Source organism: Saimiri boliviensis, chromosome 1 (genome assembly GCF_048565385.1).
Source record: "Saimiri boliviensis isolate mSaiBol1 chromosome 1, mSaiBol1.pri, whole genome shotgun sequence".
Taxonomy (NCBI): Eukaryota; Metazoa; Chordata; class Mammalia; order Primates; family Cebidae; genus Saimiri; species Saimiri boliviensis.
In genome coordinates, this window is record NC_133449.1 from 122,003,907 (window position 1) to 122,021,659 (window position 17,753).

Genomic DNA, 17,753 nt, shown 5'->3' on the forward strand with positions numbered 1-17,753 from the left:
ACGGCTTGGAAGTAGGCAGACATGGATTGAAATTCCAGGTGGGCAAGGTGCGTGACCTTGCATAAGCCACCCGACTTCTCCAGGCCTCAGTTTCCTCACCTGTGGAATAGGGATAACAGCACTCCTCCCACCAGAATACGGAGACAAAGGGATGATGTGTGCAACACCTTAACCAAATGCCCTGCAAAGGCGACTGCCCAATTAACAGTAGCTATTGCTATGGTCAGTTTAGTCCTTCTTATTGAGATATGCACATGCTTAGAAAGTTTCCCTGCTTGAAATGATATTTGTATAAACGATGTATTGCTGTGAAACAAATTACTCCAACACATAGTGGCTTAAGTAAACACATATAAATTACCTCCCAGTTTCTGTGGGGAGAAGTCCAGCATGGCTTAACTAGGTCCTCTGCTTCTGGGTCTCTCACAGGGCTGTGATCAGGATGTCAGCTAGGGCTGAGGTCTCATCTGAACGCTCCACTGAGCAAGGATCCACTTGGAAGTTCAGATGGCTGCTGGCAGGATTCAATCCTTCAAGGCCTGTTGGACTGGAAGCCTCAGTTGTAGCTAGATGTTGACTAGGGGCCAGCCTCAGCTCTTCGCCACATGTGCTTCTCCAGCATGAGAGCTTGCTTCATCAAAACATACAAGCCAAGAAGTCAAGAGAGACAGTCAGCAAGCAAGACCGAAGGCTTATGTATCCTCATCACAGGAGTGATGTCCATCACCTTTGCCATATTCTATTCCTCTGAAGCCAGTCTCCAGGCCACTCCACATTCACTGGGAGGATGTGAAGGCCAGCAGGCAGAAATCTCTGGGGAAGCCTGCCTGACCCAGGACCGTGCAGCTCAATTAGCATTTTCTGCTGCCTTTGATGTGCCAAGCATGGCATTAGTGCTGGGAATTTTAAAGTAGATGAGTTTGGGCTTCCACCTTCCAGGAACGTTTTCTCAGAGGTGTTTTCTGCTTCGTACTCTCACTCACTTTCCATTGCCGTGACCACTTTGTGACCTATGTAGAATCACTCTTGAGAGAAAAAGGAAATGACTCACCTGATAGTGTGAATGAGTTCGCCAGACCTTTTTCCTCTGAGGGGCATTTGGAGAGTAGCAGTCATTGTGCCAGCTGCTGTAAGTACCAAGGAGGTACCCAGGGTGATGAGCTCAACCCACAGGTTGAGCCTGGAGCAAGGCAATACCACAACAGAGGCCAGACCCACAGTGGGAGTTGGGATAGTGGTTCTTCTCAAAGCAAAATAAGTTATAGACATGGGCAAAAAGCTGAAACCAAGCTTTGCCCTGTGCTTAGGGGACCTTGGTGGCTTGATTTCAGAGAAGCAGAGGGTCTCTTCCCCAACACAACCCTTCTTCCCACACCCCGATCTCTACCTCATGGACACCAGAGAGGCTTGCTACAGGGAAATCACAGACACACACTTTTAGCTTTCATGAAAAAGCAGCTCTCTTCATTAAAAGAACCTCATCTTCCCTGGCTAACCATAGAAGTCTGGCAGGGGCTGCCAATCACAGATTCCACTTCTCTTGGCCACAGGGGTGGGAGGGTAGATTTGGTGTCCAGGTTCAATCAATCTCCCATCCCCTCTGTCCCATAAAACATGTGACACAAGCCAATGCAATCAGAGTCCTTCCCTGGGATTCTTTTCCAGGTGAAGCTCACAGGAAGAGATCTTTTTCCCAGTTGGTCAGGACACTATAAAGCAGAGGCCTTGGAAGCAGATGGTGGTCATATTTATAGCCACATAGGAAAGAAGGGGGAAGATGGAGACCGATATACAGAGAGGCAAGAGAGAGAGCCAGCGGCACGCCAGCGGACAGTATTACATCCTCGATTCCTGTCTTCCTTCAGGCAAGCTTTATTCTTGCCCTTTCCAGACATGTGAACCAACAAATTCCTTTTTGTTTACTTGAAATAATTCAAATTGGGTGTCTATCACCTGCCAACAATAGGGTCCTAAATGATAAGTCTCTCATTTCACCACTGAAGTTCAAGATACAGCTACAAATCTTCCTGGGAGAGGTGATTCATGGGTCCAAATTCTTACTAAAGTATCAATGACTGAGATAGACTCTTTGTTGAGAGGAGGCTGTAATTATGAGCTTATCCGAAAACAGACAAAGCACCATACAGCTAGAAGCAAGGACAGCGAAGACATCTGGAAACCTTCACCGATCATCTGCTAAGATTTATTTAAGATTAGAATCTTCAGTCACCAATGTGCTGGGTTCGGCACCCAGCATGGGGTTCAGTCAATATTGTAAAAGAGAAGAAACAGAAGCAAGGGAAAGCGGGAAGAAAGGCAGAGTAGGGGAAGGAGGACGATTTTAAAAAGAGAAAAGAAAAAAGAGGGAAGGAGATACGGAGAGGAAAAGGAAGGGAGATGACGGAGGAAGAAAAGAGAGAAGGAAGGCTTGAAAAGGAAAGAAAGAGAGCGAGGGAGGAGAAAGAAGGAAGGAAGGGGAAGGGAGGCAGAGACACACAGACAGACTGAAGCGAGAGGGAGGAACGAAGAAACACGAGATTCTGAGCGCCGGCCCGCCCGGGCTCCGCCCCCAGCCCCGACTCCGCCCCCGTCCCTCGGGCTGCAGCGCCACCTCCGGTCGCCAGGGGCCGCCACCCGCAGCCTCCGGCACCCGGCGCGCGCGGCGGGCCCTCTTTCCCGCCTCTGCGCCCGCCGCCTGTCGCTCCGCCGCCGCTCTCGGGCTCTGGCAGGGTCTCGCGCGCCGTCTTCTCGAGAGGGGCCTCGCGCCGCTTGGCGCGCGCCGCCTCCCTGCCTCGCGGCGCGGGGTCTCGCGGGCCCCGCTCCCGCCCTCCGCTCGCCTGGCCCGGACCGGAAGCGGCGCCGCACGGCCTGGGCCTGGCGCGGGGGGCGGGCACCGGGGCCCGGTCGGACATGGGCAAGAAGCATAAGAAGCACAAGTCGGACAAACACCTCTACGAGGGTGAGGAGTGGGCCGGGGTGCGGGCGGCGGCTCTGCGGGGCTCTGCGGGGCTTCCACTCTTTCCCGGTGGCTCAGGGGCGGCCCTTTCCTCCCACGTCAGGCCCAGGCCCGCGAAGGGGGCGCGTCCCGCCAGTGGCCGCGCTGGCCCCCGTGCGCCGGCGGCATTCGAACCCAGGTCCCCCTGATGCGGTGGGTCTCCGGTGGGGAGCTGTGAGGCGGCCCGGGAAGCCTGGTAGTGTTCGGGGCGGGCGGCGCCTCCCGCCGGGACCGGGGTCGGTCATTCAACAGGTGCTTCTCGGGGCGCCCAGAGCCGCCTCGGCCTTGCAGTGCCTTCTCGCTCGGCAGCCTTGGCACTCCCTGGAGAGCCGGTACTTTAATCCACGCGCCTTCCTCTCTTTTCTTTTCTTTTTTTAAGAGTATGTAGAGAAGCCTTTGAAGCTGGTCCTCAAAGTAGGAGGAAACGAAGTCACCGAACTCTCCACGGGAAGCTCGGGGCACGACTCCAGCCTCTTCGAAGACAAAAACGATCATGACAAACACAAGGACAGAAAGCGGAAAAAGAGAAAGAAAGGAGAGAAGCAGGTTCCAGGGGAAGAAAAGGGGAGAAAACGAAGAAGAGTTAAGGTACACAGGTGCTTGCATTGCTTCAGCTGTGCGGACGGCATCGCCTCCTCCAGCTGCCAGCCTCACTCTTGTTTTCTTTGTATCTGGGGAAACTGAAACGCTGGTAAGATCTGGTTCCCTTGAGGAGGAGCAAACAGAAGAGAAACATGAATCATCTATGAGTTTAAGCATATCGTTTTTGAAATACTCTTAAGGCAATTGTACTCGCCCATCAGAGGAGGAAGCAGCTAGGTCCAGACTTTCAGGAGCTGCTTCAGAGAATGCTTTCTCCATCTAGGCAGGGTAAAAAGTCATGCTCAAGAAAGCTTCAGTGTTTGAGGTTTGTCAAAAATAGTCCTTTCAGAAGTGAATGGGATCTACTGGGGTTTAAATTGTGTTCTGAAAGAAATATTATAATGCCAAATCTGTAACGAACAACTAAATCTTTTAAAACAGTGTTGTAGTCCATTGAAGAGAAAATTTGGTCAGAAACCTGTAATGGAGATTGATATTCTTGATCACATACATTTAATAGAAAAGAGTGAGTAGCTGAAGTCTTGGTTTGAAAGCTGGGCAAAATAATAATTAATGGCTGGGCACGGTAGCTCATGCTTGTAATCCCAACACTTTGGGATGCCCAGGTGGGAGGATTGCTTGAGGCTAGAAGTTTGAGTCCAGCCTTAGCAACATAGCCAGGACGTGTCTCTACAAAATAAACTACAAAAATTTCCAGAGCCAGATGATGTGCACCTGTGTCCCAGGTATGCAGGAGGCTAAGGTGGGAGGATCACTTGAGCTCAGGAGTTCGAGGTGACAGTGAGATACCATCACACTACTGCACTCCAGCTTGGGCAATAAAGCTAGACTCTGTCTCTAACAATAACAACATTGTTATTACTGTTGCTAACTTTGCAAATTTAACCTGCCACTGAACGTAAGAAATCAGTTACTGTATTGTGAAGGTAGATTTTCTATAGATTAGTTATATAATTTTTCTTATGTTTATATATATACAACAGGAGTTTTCTATTCCATGTGATTAAACACATTGGTAAGTCACCAAGTCTTTGAGATCTTATTTTGGGGATTTCTTAAGTCTATTCCTTCCCTTTTGTCCCAGTTTTTATTAGCTTTGGCTAGGCTGTAACAACATATAGGACTAATGTTTTCTTTTTTAAATTACAAGACCCATATATGCATTTGATTTTTTAAAAGTAGTTCATGTGGTACAGAAGTACACAAAATGAAAAAAGTTTTCCTCACTCCAGTCCTATTATAGACTCCTCTTCAGAGGTAACCAGTTGTTTTTTTTAATTAGTTTTTCTTAGTAGTAAAGTAATTCATGAAGATGGTTTTTAAAAGTCAAGAGTACTACACAGTTTTTTGACACAAAAATAAGCAGCTGCTCCACTCTGGAGTTGTACTTCCTACACGTTTTAGGTATTTTTCCTTTCCTACTTATCTCCATTTCTAAATATCGGTTTATATTGCTACTTACTGATTTAGCAGTTTATATCTTCTATTGACATCATGTTATGGAAGATGAGAATTCAGTTTCCCTTGCTCACGGTATAGGTACATCACAATTATTGGTTAAATCAATATTAAAGTGATTATAGGCAAATACAGTATGCAAGTATAGATCTGATCTTGACCAGTTAGTTCATTGCTTTCATTTGTTTGATTATTGCTTAATACTTCTTCCCAAACTCTAGGATTTATGAAACTCATTTGAGTTCTTTACTTCCCTTTTTTTTTCCCCCTGGAGACATTTGTCCTACAGCTCTCTTGTCTCCTGGAGGCTGGATTAGTTGCTCTCGAGGCCTCATGGGATTCCCTTCACCTGCTTCCTGGATCCCATGCCTTCCTCTTTCTTGATTCATTCCCTTGTTCTGGTGGATTCTTAACTCTAGAAACTTCCTAAGAAATCATAAACAGGAGGTAGATTTTATAAGTTCAAACGTTTGAAAATCTGTATTCCAACCTCATACAGGTTGATGGTTTGACTTGATGTGGGATTTTTAGATTGAAAATTATTTTCTTTCAGACTTTTGAAGGCATTGCTTTGTTGTTTTCTGCCTTCCAAATTTGCTGTTGAGAATTCTGTTGCCATTCTGACTCTTAGTCCTTTGCGTATGACTAGTATTTGCTAACTTCAACTTTTTAGGGTCTTCCCCCTTATCTTCGGTGTTCTAATATTTCACAGTGAATACGTGTGCCTTTAGTTCAGAGCTGTTTGCTTGAAGTATTCCTGCGTTCGTTTCCTTTCTCCATTTTTTCTTTTCTTGTATTCTGGAACTCCTGCCCTTTATATATTAGACTCCTGAACTGATCCTTCTAATTTTATGTTTTTCCTCCTGCTTTATTTGGGGGTGGGCGGGGGAGTTGTATGTGTATGTTCTTTCTTCAAAGACCATCCCTAAAATTTATGACTTTTCTGGATTTATTTCCCATCTCGTACCTTGAATTTCCAAGAATTTTTTTTCTTGTTCTCTAATTGTCCTTTTTAAAATAGCACCCTGTTCTTGGTGTTAAACGCAGTATATTCATTTCTATCTCTGAGGATATTAACTGAAATTTGTTCATTTTTTTCTTCTAAGTTTTCTTTTGCTTCCTGCCCTCTTTCTCCTCCAAGTTCTTCAATTTATTTGTCTGTCTCTGTTTTCTGTTGAAAGCATCCTTTAGTTGTCTGTTGAGCTTTTGAAGTCTGTACAAAGCTGATTAAATGCTTTGTACCTAGACAGAGTTTGTCAGTTGATGGAGTTTATTGTAGAATGACTAAGAGGGACTTGGTCATTTTTGGTGGCATGACTCTTAAAATGTTAGTTTTTCTTTCCTAAATGTTCAGTCTTACATTTTCCCATGTTATGTAAAAAATAGCAGCTCATACAAATGCTCTTGCCATCTGATCTAGTCATACACAAGAGGATAGTTAAGTAAAACTAAGATGCAATTGTTAGAATTGTGTGTGGGCTGTTAAACTGATTAAATGATTTATAATAATTACTGAAGTATTTCTAAAATCACATTAGAGGAAATATATATATGTATATACACACACACACATATATATATATACACACATATATATGTATATATGTATATAATATATATATATACACACGCCCGTTATGATTGTAACACTGAAAAATTTGCACATACATTTTACATTAGAGGAAATCACATTAGAGGAAATATATATATTATATATATGTATATATATATATATATATATATATACACACACCCGTTATGATTGTAACACTGAAAAATTTGCACATACATTTTACAAATAACTGCTGCTTATCAGGCACATAGTACATGCTAGGTTCTGAACCGAGCGCTTGCTGTATGTCATCCTGCTTTACCCCCTACTGTAATCTTGTGAGACTGGTGTTATCATCTCTCTATTTTGTTGGATTGTGGTATAGTACACATAGCTTTTTATTGAAATAGCTCAGGTGAGTGGTCTCAATTTCTTTATTGAAACTCACTTTCTGTTCTGAAGAACATAGTCCTAACCCAAATGTCTTAACAGCTTTGTAGGTCAACTTCAGGTTTAGTTGCTGAAAGAAGATAGGCCAGTCACATTGCTTAGGGGTGTTGTCAGAATAAAATGAGAAAGGTAGTCATTAAAAAATTTTTTTTACTCAAAAGCATTAACACATATAGGATGTTATTATTTATACAGCTAAAATTAAGTAAGACTATAATGAAAATTGCAGTAAATTCCAGTAAATGCCTATTTTATTAAAGCACTATCTATACTAAGTCCAACAGGGGAGGCACACTCATAAAAACTAACATTTGCGTGTTTAATGTCTGCCAGGCACTATTCTAAATTATTTGTGTATTTTTACGGTTTTAATCCTTATAAATAATTCTGTGAGGTAGTTGCTGTTAGTATCTCGTTGTACTGCTGACTTGACTGAGCCAGAGTATGAGGTAGCTTTTACCTAGAGAGGAGCAGTGACTGTAATTGTATTAAGCAAAATGAGAATTCTGGCAAAACACAGTTCATTGACTTGTGCCATCTGTCACACCTGGGCTCTCCAGGCGGCTGTGGTTTATCTGGCTTGGCAGAAAACCCTCCTCCTTTCTCAGTGTTGGTCCGTGTGTGTCCCTCCTGAGGTAGTCGTCTCAACCCCAGAAGCCCTTTCCAAGGAAGGAGGAACTCTGAAAAGGGGCCTATGAGTAGCATTGCTTCTTTGATAGCAGGGCTATTCATTTGTTTATTTATTCAACAAATATTTACCTGACATCTGTTATCTGGCCAGACTCTGCTAGGCGCCAATGATTAAGACAGACAGACAGACAGATAGATATAATAAAATAAAATCCTGCAGGAGCCGAAAGTTGGACTCAGGAATGACACAAAAGTATAAATAAACCTCACGGCCTGGTAAATCCTAAGAGAGGTTTGAATAAAGCGTTCCAGGAGTCCAGGAAAGGTGCCGTGGGAAGCGAGGGGAGAGCATCACAGAGGTAAAGGCTAACCTGTGTAGCAAATACAGCTGCAAGGTAATGAAACATTTTTTTATTGGATTCTAAAATCAGCTGTTAAAAGGGAACTCTAAATTGTTTTGCATATTGGAAGCATCATTTGAATATATGTATTTGTATATATCCTCCAAAAGTAGCCAACCTGAAGGACAGTACTTATTACCAAGGACTTCAGCTATTAATTTACATGCTTTTGTGCTCCTATTTCATGCTCTCTCCTATGATTAATTACTTCTGCAAATACTTAGAAGGTATTATGTGTTAGGCATTGTTGAGCTTGTAGGTACAGAGCTGAATAAGACAAGGACCCCCGTCCATAGGGAGCTCCAGTAGAATAAGCAAATGTCATTTGTTGAGTGAATAATATAGTTCAGTGAGTGTTAAATCCTAATAATCTGAGCAAAGATTTGCTTTAAAAGCATTAACTCACAAAGTAATAAAATAACTTGCCGGCAAGTCATGGGCAAATGAGAATCGAGTCAGAAATAAGTAAAATGTGTGTAATAGTTAGGGAAGTAGACCCTGTTCCTTTCTCCTGCCTCAGATCTTCATGCAGAGGATATTTCCTCTGCCTGGAATGCTGTTTCTACACACCCACTTCAACCCCCAAACTGGCTGGATTCTTTCTCCTTCAGATCTCAGCTCAGATGTTACTTCCTCATGGAAACCTTCCCACACTTTTCGAGTCTAAATTATCTTCACCCAAAAGTTACTCTGTCCTTGAAATCTGTTTTGTTTGTTTGTTTGCTGTTTTTAAGACTAGTCAAGTGAAGCAGTTGGAGTGAGGAAGGAACAAAGAAATCTGTAGCTTGTTGTGATCAATTAGTTGCAAACATGATTGTTTTTTAAATGAGTTGTTTAATGCATATCTCTGCTGTTCCATTGTGAGCTCCATCCAAGCAGGGCTGTATATATTTTCTCTTTGACTATATATCCACATGGTAAAGCCTCATTTATTTATTGAATGAATGCGTATCCATCATGTGCTAAGTATTGTGCCAAAACTTCATATCAGCTATCACATTTAATCCTTAAAATAGTCCTATGAGGTATGTATTGCTGTGTCTATTTTAAATATTAGAAAATTAGACTCAAAAAAATTGTATAGTCTATCCATGATGCCATAGCCAATTATATAGTTTATCCATGATTGTCATAGCTTTGCCACCTGCTAGTGACAAGGTCAGAATTTGAACCCACTTTATAAACTGTAATGTAAACTCTTCTTCTTTAACTACCTAAAGTTAAATGACACTAATATTTTTGCATAGTTTTCTATATGTGATTAACAGAATTTACTATCTATTAACCAAAACTATGTTAACTTATGGTTTTATATAACTGTGTTCCTTTAGTAAGTTACATTCACAACAGGATTTTAAACATACTCTCAATTACGAAAATGTGAAGGTTGGAATCAGAATTTTAGATGGAGAGAGACCTGTAGAGATCAAAGCCTTACATTGTACAGATGGGAAGCTGAGACTAAAACAGTGCAGTAACTTGGTCAAAGTCAATATGCTGATGAACTAGAAGCTAGATCTCCTGATTCTCCATCTGGAAGTAACATGCCACAATATCACTATTCAGTTTAGGGTAGTTTCCAAGTATATGTTTTTATATTCTTTTTTTCTGTTGGACTCCCTAGCCCCGAAGGCTTTTTGCTTCACTGAATAATTAAGTGGTTACTGTAGACCAGGATAAGTAGGTAAAGATACTAGGTAAGAGTAGTACAGAAACATTATATCCTCCTTTGGTACTTTTTCTACTTTGCTGGTTCATGATTAACCGTCTCATCGACTCTGTAAGATAAATAATAACAGTTAAATCTCCATCTTGCATGTGGGAAAGAGGTCTCATGAAAGTAAATGAATTGCCTAAGGTCAGAGTGGTTTTTTACTTTATTTATTTATCTTTTTGAGACAGGGTCAGGCTCTGTTGCCCAGGCTAGAGTGCAGTGGTGCAATCTTGACTTACTGCAAACTCCACCTCCTGGGCTCAAGCCATCTTCCCACCTCAGCCTCTCAAGTAGCTGGGACTACAGGTGCACACCAACACTCCTGGTTAATTTTTGTATTTTTTGTAGAGACAGGGTTTCACCATGTTGCCTAGGCTGGCCTTGAACTCCTAAGCTCAAGTGATCCACCAGCCTTGGCCTCCCAAAGTTATGGGATGACAGGAGTGAGCCACCGCGTCCAGCCAACAATGTTTTAGGGATGAAGCTGAACTCCTAGAGCATACATTAGCAATCTGGCCAACAGTTTTTGTAAATAAAGTTTTATTGAAACACAACCCAAATTTATTTACATATTATCTGTTGTTGTTTTCATACTACAACGTACTATAAAACAAAAGCAGAGTTAGGTAGTTGTGACAGACCTTATGGTCTAAATATTTACAGTTTGGCCATTTTTGGTTTTTGTTTTGAGTTGTTTTTGACACAGAGTCCGTTTTGTCACCCAGGCTGGAGTGCAGTGTCACAATCTCAGCCCACTGCAACCTCTACCTCACAGGTTCAAGCGATTCTCCTGCCTCAGCCTCCCACATAGCTGGGATTATAGGCCCACACCACCAGCCACAGCTGATTTTGTATTTTTAGTAGAAAGGGAGTTTCACCATGTTGTCCAGGCTGGTCTCGAATTCTGGCCTCAAGTGATACACCTGCCTCAACCTCCCATGGTGCTGGGATTACAGGCATGAGCCACTGTGCTTGGCCCAGTGTGGTCGTTTAGCAAAAAGTTTGCTGGCCCCAGCTCTAGACTCTTGGCACTGGGACTAGACTAGTTTTTTTCTTCCTGGGAGAATGCATACTGCCTCTCAAGCTGTCCTTTCTTCACAGGTCACGTTTCATAGGAAGCAATCTGTGTCTCTGGGGCTCATATTCCATAGAACAGATGTTCTAAACTTGCCAGTCTACCAAAGATCCATACCAGGTTTTCTGGACAAAGGATTTAAAATTTTTCAAAGTTAAGAATTACTGCAACAGAATATGTTGTGAGGTGGTAAAAAATACATTAAACAACTAACAGTGGTAACTGGGATCAAGTCCATGAGTAGAGTTTATAACACCATTCTCTGGAGCTTTTAAAACAATAATATATTCTGTATTAGGTGCTTTGGATTCCGAAAACAGAGTGCAAAGCTCTAGATCAGTCATTCTCAAAGTGTGGTCCCTGTACCAGTAACACCCACATGGCGTGGAAACTTGTTAGAAAGTACAGATTCTCAGACTCTACCCCATACTTGCAGGATCAGTAATTTGGGAGATAAGGCCCAGCCATCTGTGTTTTTAATGAGACCTTCAGGTGATTCTAATGCACGCAAAAGCTTGAGAACCACAAGAGGACCTCAGAATTTTTGTTTCTTGCAAAATCCTAAATAATGTCTGGGGACCATGCTTTGAGAACCACTGCTCTAGATACTAGAATAAGAAAATTGGGCATAGGCCAAGAAAATAGCTTCTGAGTCTGCAAGATCCTCTTGAGAATCTTGATTTTAATGAGCTTGAAATGGGCATTGTTGGACAATTTTACTTCAAAATATAAATTTTTAAAATGCAGAATACACAGCATAATAAAACTACCATCTGATACCAACCATCCAGCTTTAGCAGATCTCAACATTTAGCCGTGTGTGTGTGTGTGTGTGTGTGTGTGCTTGTGCTTGTGCTTGTGTGTGTGTGTGTTTTCCCAAAGGAGAGAGCAGACAGATTAAATTCCCCTTGTACTTTTTCAGAGTCCCATTTCTCTCTTTCCTTCTAATACAGAGAATCATTACTCTCAATTTGGTGCATGTCACATGCATGTTTTTATAATTACAAGTTCTGCATAAAGCTTACACATTTTCATACTTACCTTGTAACAGATAATTATTCTGCAACTTTTTTTCCTACATGGTTTCTGAATGTTATCCATGTTGATACAATTTTAGCTCATTTATTTTACCTATTATGTAAATATTACATAATTTACTAACCCATTTGCCTTTTAATAGGCATTGGATTATTCCTATTTTTTACTATTTGAAACAATGCTACAATAATCTTATATAAGTCTCCATGTATACTGTAGGACAGGAAATTTCTCTGGTATATGCACAGAGAGTAGGAGCTGAGAACTGGATAAAGTCTTTGCTAGCTTTGCTGCATATTGCTAATTGCTCTGCTAAGGATTGTTCCTATTCACCCAATTGCAAGGTATGAGAATCCCATTTCTCTACATTTTTATCAAAACTTGACATTTTCAATTTTGCCAAAGAGAGGTGAAATACCTTCTTATTTTTAAATCTAATTGCCCAAGTTCTAGGAAGCTTCACCTAGTTCTCATGTTCTCAACATTTTATGTTTCTTATTCTGTGAGTTACCCGTAATATCACTTGCCTGTTTCCCTTTTGGATTTTTTTGCCTTTTTGCATGATTTATTGATGTTCTTCATGGAATCTTAATGTTTTATAAGTTGTGTTTCAAATACTTTATCTCAGTCTGTTACTAGATTTTTAACTTGGTTCATGGATTTTGTTGAGGTACCAAAATTTGTCAACTTAATACCAAATTTATCAAGTTTTTCCTTTAAGATTTATTCTTTTTGTATCTTATTTAAGAAAGTCGTTTTCTACTCCTGGGTCTTAAAGATACTTTACTTTTATCTGAAGTTCTGAAGCTTTGCTTTGTACATTTAAGTCTTTATCTGGAATTGACTTTTGTGTATGGCATGAAGTAAAGCTCTAATTCAGTTTTCTCTTTTCAGGTAACCAGTTGTCTCGGTACCACCCTTTTGTCATTTACTTATAATGTCACCTCTGTGACATACTAAGATTAATCTGTTTACATGGATCTGTTTCTGGGCTCTGATCTCTTCTGTTAGTTTTTGTGTCTGTCCCTTTGTCAGTCCCACATTGTCTTATTACCACTTTATGCAAATAATATCTGGTAAGACGTATCATCTTATTCTGACCTTTTTCAAAGCTATTCGGTTCTTAATCATTCACTCTTCATGGTAAATTAATACAATTGACTTGTAAAATTCCATGTAAAGTTGTGATTGACAATACTCTCTCAAGTTATCAATAACTTGAAAGAATGTTGACTCTCTGAATTCATGAACATGGTATATATCCTTTATTCAGGTCTTCTATTGTGACCTTCAGTAAGGTTTCACAGTTTTTCCCAAAAGATTTTGGGTATCTTTTATTAGATTTATTCCTGCATACATTGTGTTGCTTTTTTGGATAGTATTATTTTTCTAACTGGTTATTTCTGGCATAGAGATGTACTTTTTTTTCCTTTGTGAATACATGCTCTCCTTTTCCAGTAGATGGCAGTAAAATACATTGAGTTCATTATTAAGAATATTTTGTTTGCAGTAATGTCTTTTTACCCCTTAAAATTAAAATGATTTGTGTATTTAAAGATACTGGTTCTGAAATATTTCTAAATTAGCTCCATTTGTTCCATTTAGGAGGATAAAAAGAAGCGAGATCGAGACCGTGTGGAGAATGACGCAGAAAAAGACCTCCAGTGTCATGCCCCTGTGAGATTAGACTTGCCCCCTGAGAAGCCTCTCACAAGCTCTTTAGCCAAACAAGAAGGTTAGAATAACTGTGAATTAACTATCCTGAATGAGGAGGCTGAAATTGTTTTAGCTTCTAAGTTGGAGCTTTGTGATTTAATTTTTAAGTTTTTTTTTCTCTCGTACTGCATAGGAGCTGTAAATTAGCTTCAATTTTTGAATTGATACTCTCAAACTTCAGTATATTTTTAAGATAAATGGAATTTCTGTATGAGATCTTTAATAATGGTTGTAGAAAAATGATCTAGAATTAGTACTGTCTAGAATACTCTTTTAAAACACCGTTTTCCCTTTTTCTTTGCTTTAGAAGTAGAACAGACACCCCTTCAAGAAGCTTTGAATCAACTGATGAGACAATTACAGAGGTAAGTGTTTTTCCAGTATTTTTATAACATAGAAATTAAAATGGCAAATGTGTAGGATCCAAACCACATTTCTGCCTAACTCCAACCATACTTGATTTTAAAGTGAATGATAAATATTTTGCCTGGCAGTAGAAGTACTCCAAGAGGCTAACTTTTAGATATTCTAGATTTGGTATGTTTCCCTGGCAACTTGAAGGGCATTACATAATACTTTTAATGACAAATTTCTCTGTCTCTAATTTCTGATGTTAAAACTTTAGGAATAAACAATACAGGTATTTCCACTTTGCTAATAGATAGATATACTTTCTTTGCATTTGTACAATGCTTATCATGCCATGAATGTTAAGCAATTATTAAATATGTGAGAAAAAATAAAATACCCTAAAATAGGAATCATGGCTTTCTTTTAAAAGCATAAATTTGTTCGAAAAGTTCGGTGCCTAAGCCAATGTTGAGTTCTTAAAAGTGAAAAGAATAACTCAGTCTTTATTAAAATATTTATTTTGATAACTCTCTTAGAGTTTAAATTTTCGGCTCAAAGATACTTACATTATTTCCAAAGGGTTTATGGTTGTAGATCATACATTCTTAACAGTGGACTTTCTTTCATTGTATTGAACTTAAGTCAACTCAGAACACATTGTAAGTAATTTTTCTCTAGTGTAATCTGTATTCAATGCCTGTTCAGGTTTTTAGTTAAGATCAGAAGTTAGCTGAGTACAGTAGCTCACACCTGTAATCCCAGCACTTTGGCAGGCTGAGGCGGGAGGATCACTTAAGGCCAGGACCAGCCTGGGCAACATAGTGAGACCCAATCTCTACAAAAAAGATAAAAATTATCCTGGTGTGGTTGTACACACCTGTAGTTCCAGCTACTCCAGAGACTGAGGTGGGAGGATCACTTGAGCCCAAGAGGTTGAGGCTGCAGTGATAGCTGTGATAGTGCCATTGCACTCCAGCCTAGGCAACATAATTAGATCTTTTCTCCAAAAAAAAAAAAAAAAACTGGCGAGGCATGGTGGCTCACACCTGTAATCCCAGCACTTTGGGAGCCCAAGGCAGGTGGATCACGAGGTCAACAGATTGAGACCATCCTGGCCAACATGGTAAAACCCCGTCTCTATTAAAAATACAAAAAATTAGCTGGGCATAGTGGAGCACCTATAGTCCCAGCTGCTCAGGAGGCTGAGGCAAGAGAATCATTTGACCCCCGGAGGCAGGGGCTGCAGTGAGCCAGGATCGTGCCACTGCACTGCAGTCTGGTGACAGAGTGAGACTCCATCTCAAAAAAAAATAAACAAAAAAAAACCAGACTAGTCTCTCTTCATTTTTGGTGTTTGCATTTAAGTAACTCATTTATTACTTGTCCAAAAAGTTAATAAGTATTGGGTATTCCATCACAATTTACAATGTGTGACTATGAAGTGTCATGGCTGCCTTATAGTTTTTCTTGCAACATAAGGTCAGAATGTAGGTTAATGATGTCATCTTAAAAGAAATCACCTAATTCTCAAAAGAAGACATTCAAATGACCAACAGGTATTTGAAAAAATGCTCAACATCACTAATAATTAGAGAAATGCAAGTCAAAATCGCCATGAGATATCACCTCATCCCGATTACAATGGCTCTTATCAAAAGACAAAGAAAAAATCCTGGCAAGAATGTGATAGAGAAAGGGAAATTGTATATACTGTTGGTGGGAATGTAAATTATTATTACCATTATGGACAACAGTGTGGAGGTTACTCAAAAAAATTAAAAATGGAACTACCATATGATCCAGCAGTTCAACTACTGACTGTATATCCAAAGGAAATGAAATCAGTATGTCCAGGAGATGTCTGTACTCTCGTGTTAATTGCAGCGCTATTCACAGTAGCCAAGATGGGGAATCAATCTAAATGCCCATCACTGGATGAATGCATTTTTTAAAATGTGGTATATATACCCAATGGAATATTGTTCCACCATTAAAAAGAATGAAGTGCTACGATTTGTAGCAACATGGATGAACCTAGAGGACATCATGTTAAATGACATAAGCCAAACACAGAAGAACAAATACTGCGCAATCCTTTTGTAGTTCATAAGTGTAGTGACTGGGTTTTCATGTTCCTCTGTGAGGTATACCTCCTTCAAACCTTGTTACAACATCAGCACATGACCCATCTGATGGGAAGACAAAAGAAATGGGGTGAGGGGACAAATAGCACATCATCTCAGTCATATTGGATCTTAAAAAGTTGATTTCATAGAAGTAGAGAATAGAACAGTGGTTACCAGAAGCAGGGGGGAGAGGTAGAGGTTGGTCAGCAGGTACAGAATTACAGTTAGATAGGAGGAATAAGCTCTGGTGTTCTGTTGCACAGTAAGGTGACAGTAGTCCACAACCATTATATACTTGAGAATAGCTAAAAGAAAGGATTTTGAATATTCTTATCTCAAAGAAATAACAAGTGTTTGAGGTGATGAATATGCTAATTACTCTGATTCGATAATTACACAGTGATATCAAAGTATCCTTTTATATATGTACATCAGTATATATGTGTTGAAACATCACAGTGTACTCTCTATGTGCAATTATTATATGTCAATTAGAAATAAAACATTAATGATAAAAAACACTTCAGAAAGTATTTCTTAGTCTAAACACATTAGCATTGTTCAAAATGTTTTGGGAATTAGAACCCAGAGCCATGCTGTTTTGATTAGTTTTAGTGATTGGATGATTCCTCATCCTTACCAGGAGCTAAGCCTGATTCTAAAAAAAAAAACACTAGTTGATCGAGTCTGATAATAGTATTTTGGTTTAGAACTATATGGGGCTCTGTATTAAAATGACTGACCTAGGAGTTAGATAATTTCCTCCAAAGGGTAGCTGCAGGAGGCAACCCAGAGATGAATGCTGCTGTTACAGTAACTCCTGTGGACAGCACACATTTTGATGTATAGGTCCTGACTAGGTATTTATAAATGAGGATACCATCATTTTGATGGCTTTTGTGATGATTTGATAGAAAATATGTCAAGTGCCTACCATTGGGACTAGCAACATGGCAAATACATTTAAAAATTTTGTCATCAATTTTTTTTTCCTTTTTTTTTTTTTTTTTCTTTTTTTTGAGACAGAGTCTTACTCTGTCACCAGGCTGGAGTGCAGTGGGGCAATCTCAGCTCACTGTAACCTCCACCTCCTGAATTCAAGCGATTCTCCTGCCTTAGCCTCCCGAGTAGGTGGGACTACAGGCACATGCCACCACACCAAGCTAATTTTTGTATTTTTAATAAAGACAAGGTTTCACCATGTTGGCCAGGATAGTCTTGATCTCTTGACCTCATGATCTGCCCACTTGGCCTCCCAAAGTGCTGGGATTACAAGTGTGAGCCACCATGCCCAGCCAAACCATTTTTTAAACCTTTTTTTTTTTTCTTGCTGTTGTTATATGGAGTAAAAAAGCTTTTAGTATATCAGATTTCCAGAGGGGGGAAATATCAGCATAATGATTTAATCATATAAAGCACTGATTCTCAACCCTGACAATACTGGAAATTTTATGCCAAGTAGTCAAATCCCAGTGTGGCACTCAACCGTGGACATATCAATGCCTGGACCTTCTTCCTCGAGATTCTGATACAACGAGTCTAGGGTGAGTCTTCCTTCCACTTCTTGCCCAAATCGAAATTTTTTTTAACGCTCCTGTGTGATTCTAATGTACAGCCAGAGTTGAGAATCTGTGATGAAAAGCA

General features: G+C 40.2%; 1 protein-coding gene and 1 non-coding gene across 5 annotated transcripts in view; both read left to right on the forward strand.

Annotated features, from left to right (window-relative positions):
- The first annotated feature begins 2,672 nt into the window (after positions 1–2,672).
- Positions 2,673–17,753, forward strand: part of BRD7 (bromodomain containing 7) — a 49,157-nt gene continuing 34,076 nt past the window's right edge. For 3 of the 4 annotated variants that reach the window (XM_003937260.4, XM_010347832.3, XM_039475715.2), the window contains exons 1-4: positions 2,674–2,959; positions 3,375–3,583; positions 13,522–13,651; positions 13,940–13,997. In XM_003937260.4, the coding sequence (XP_003937309.1) occupies positions 2,911–2,959; positions 3,375–3,583; positions 13,522–13,651; positions 13,940–13,997 (446 nt within the window). In that variant the 5' untranslated portion in view covers positions 2,674–2,910. Of the gene's footprint in view, positions 2,960–3,374; positions 3,584–13,521; positions 13,652–13,939; positions 13,998–17,753 lie in introns of all 4 variants that reach the window. The other variant, XM_039475714.2, reaches the window with a different exon arrangement.
- LOC120362282 (small nucleolar RNA U13) lies at positions 16,075–16,178 on the forward strand. The gene has a single exon (XR_005578236.1). It is a non-coding gene; the product is annotated as a small nucleolar RNA U13 (small nucleolar RNA).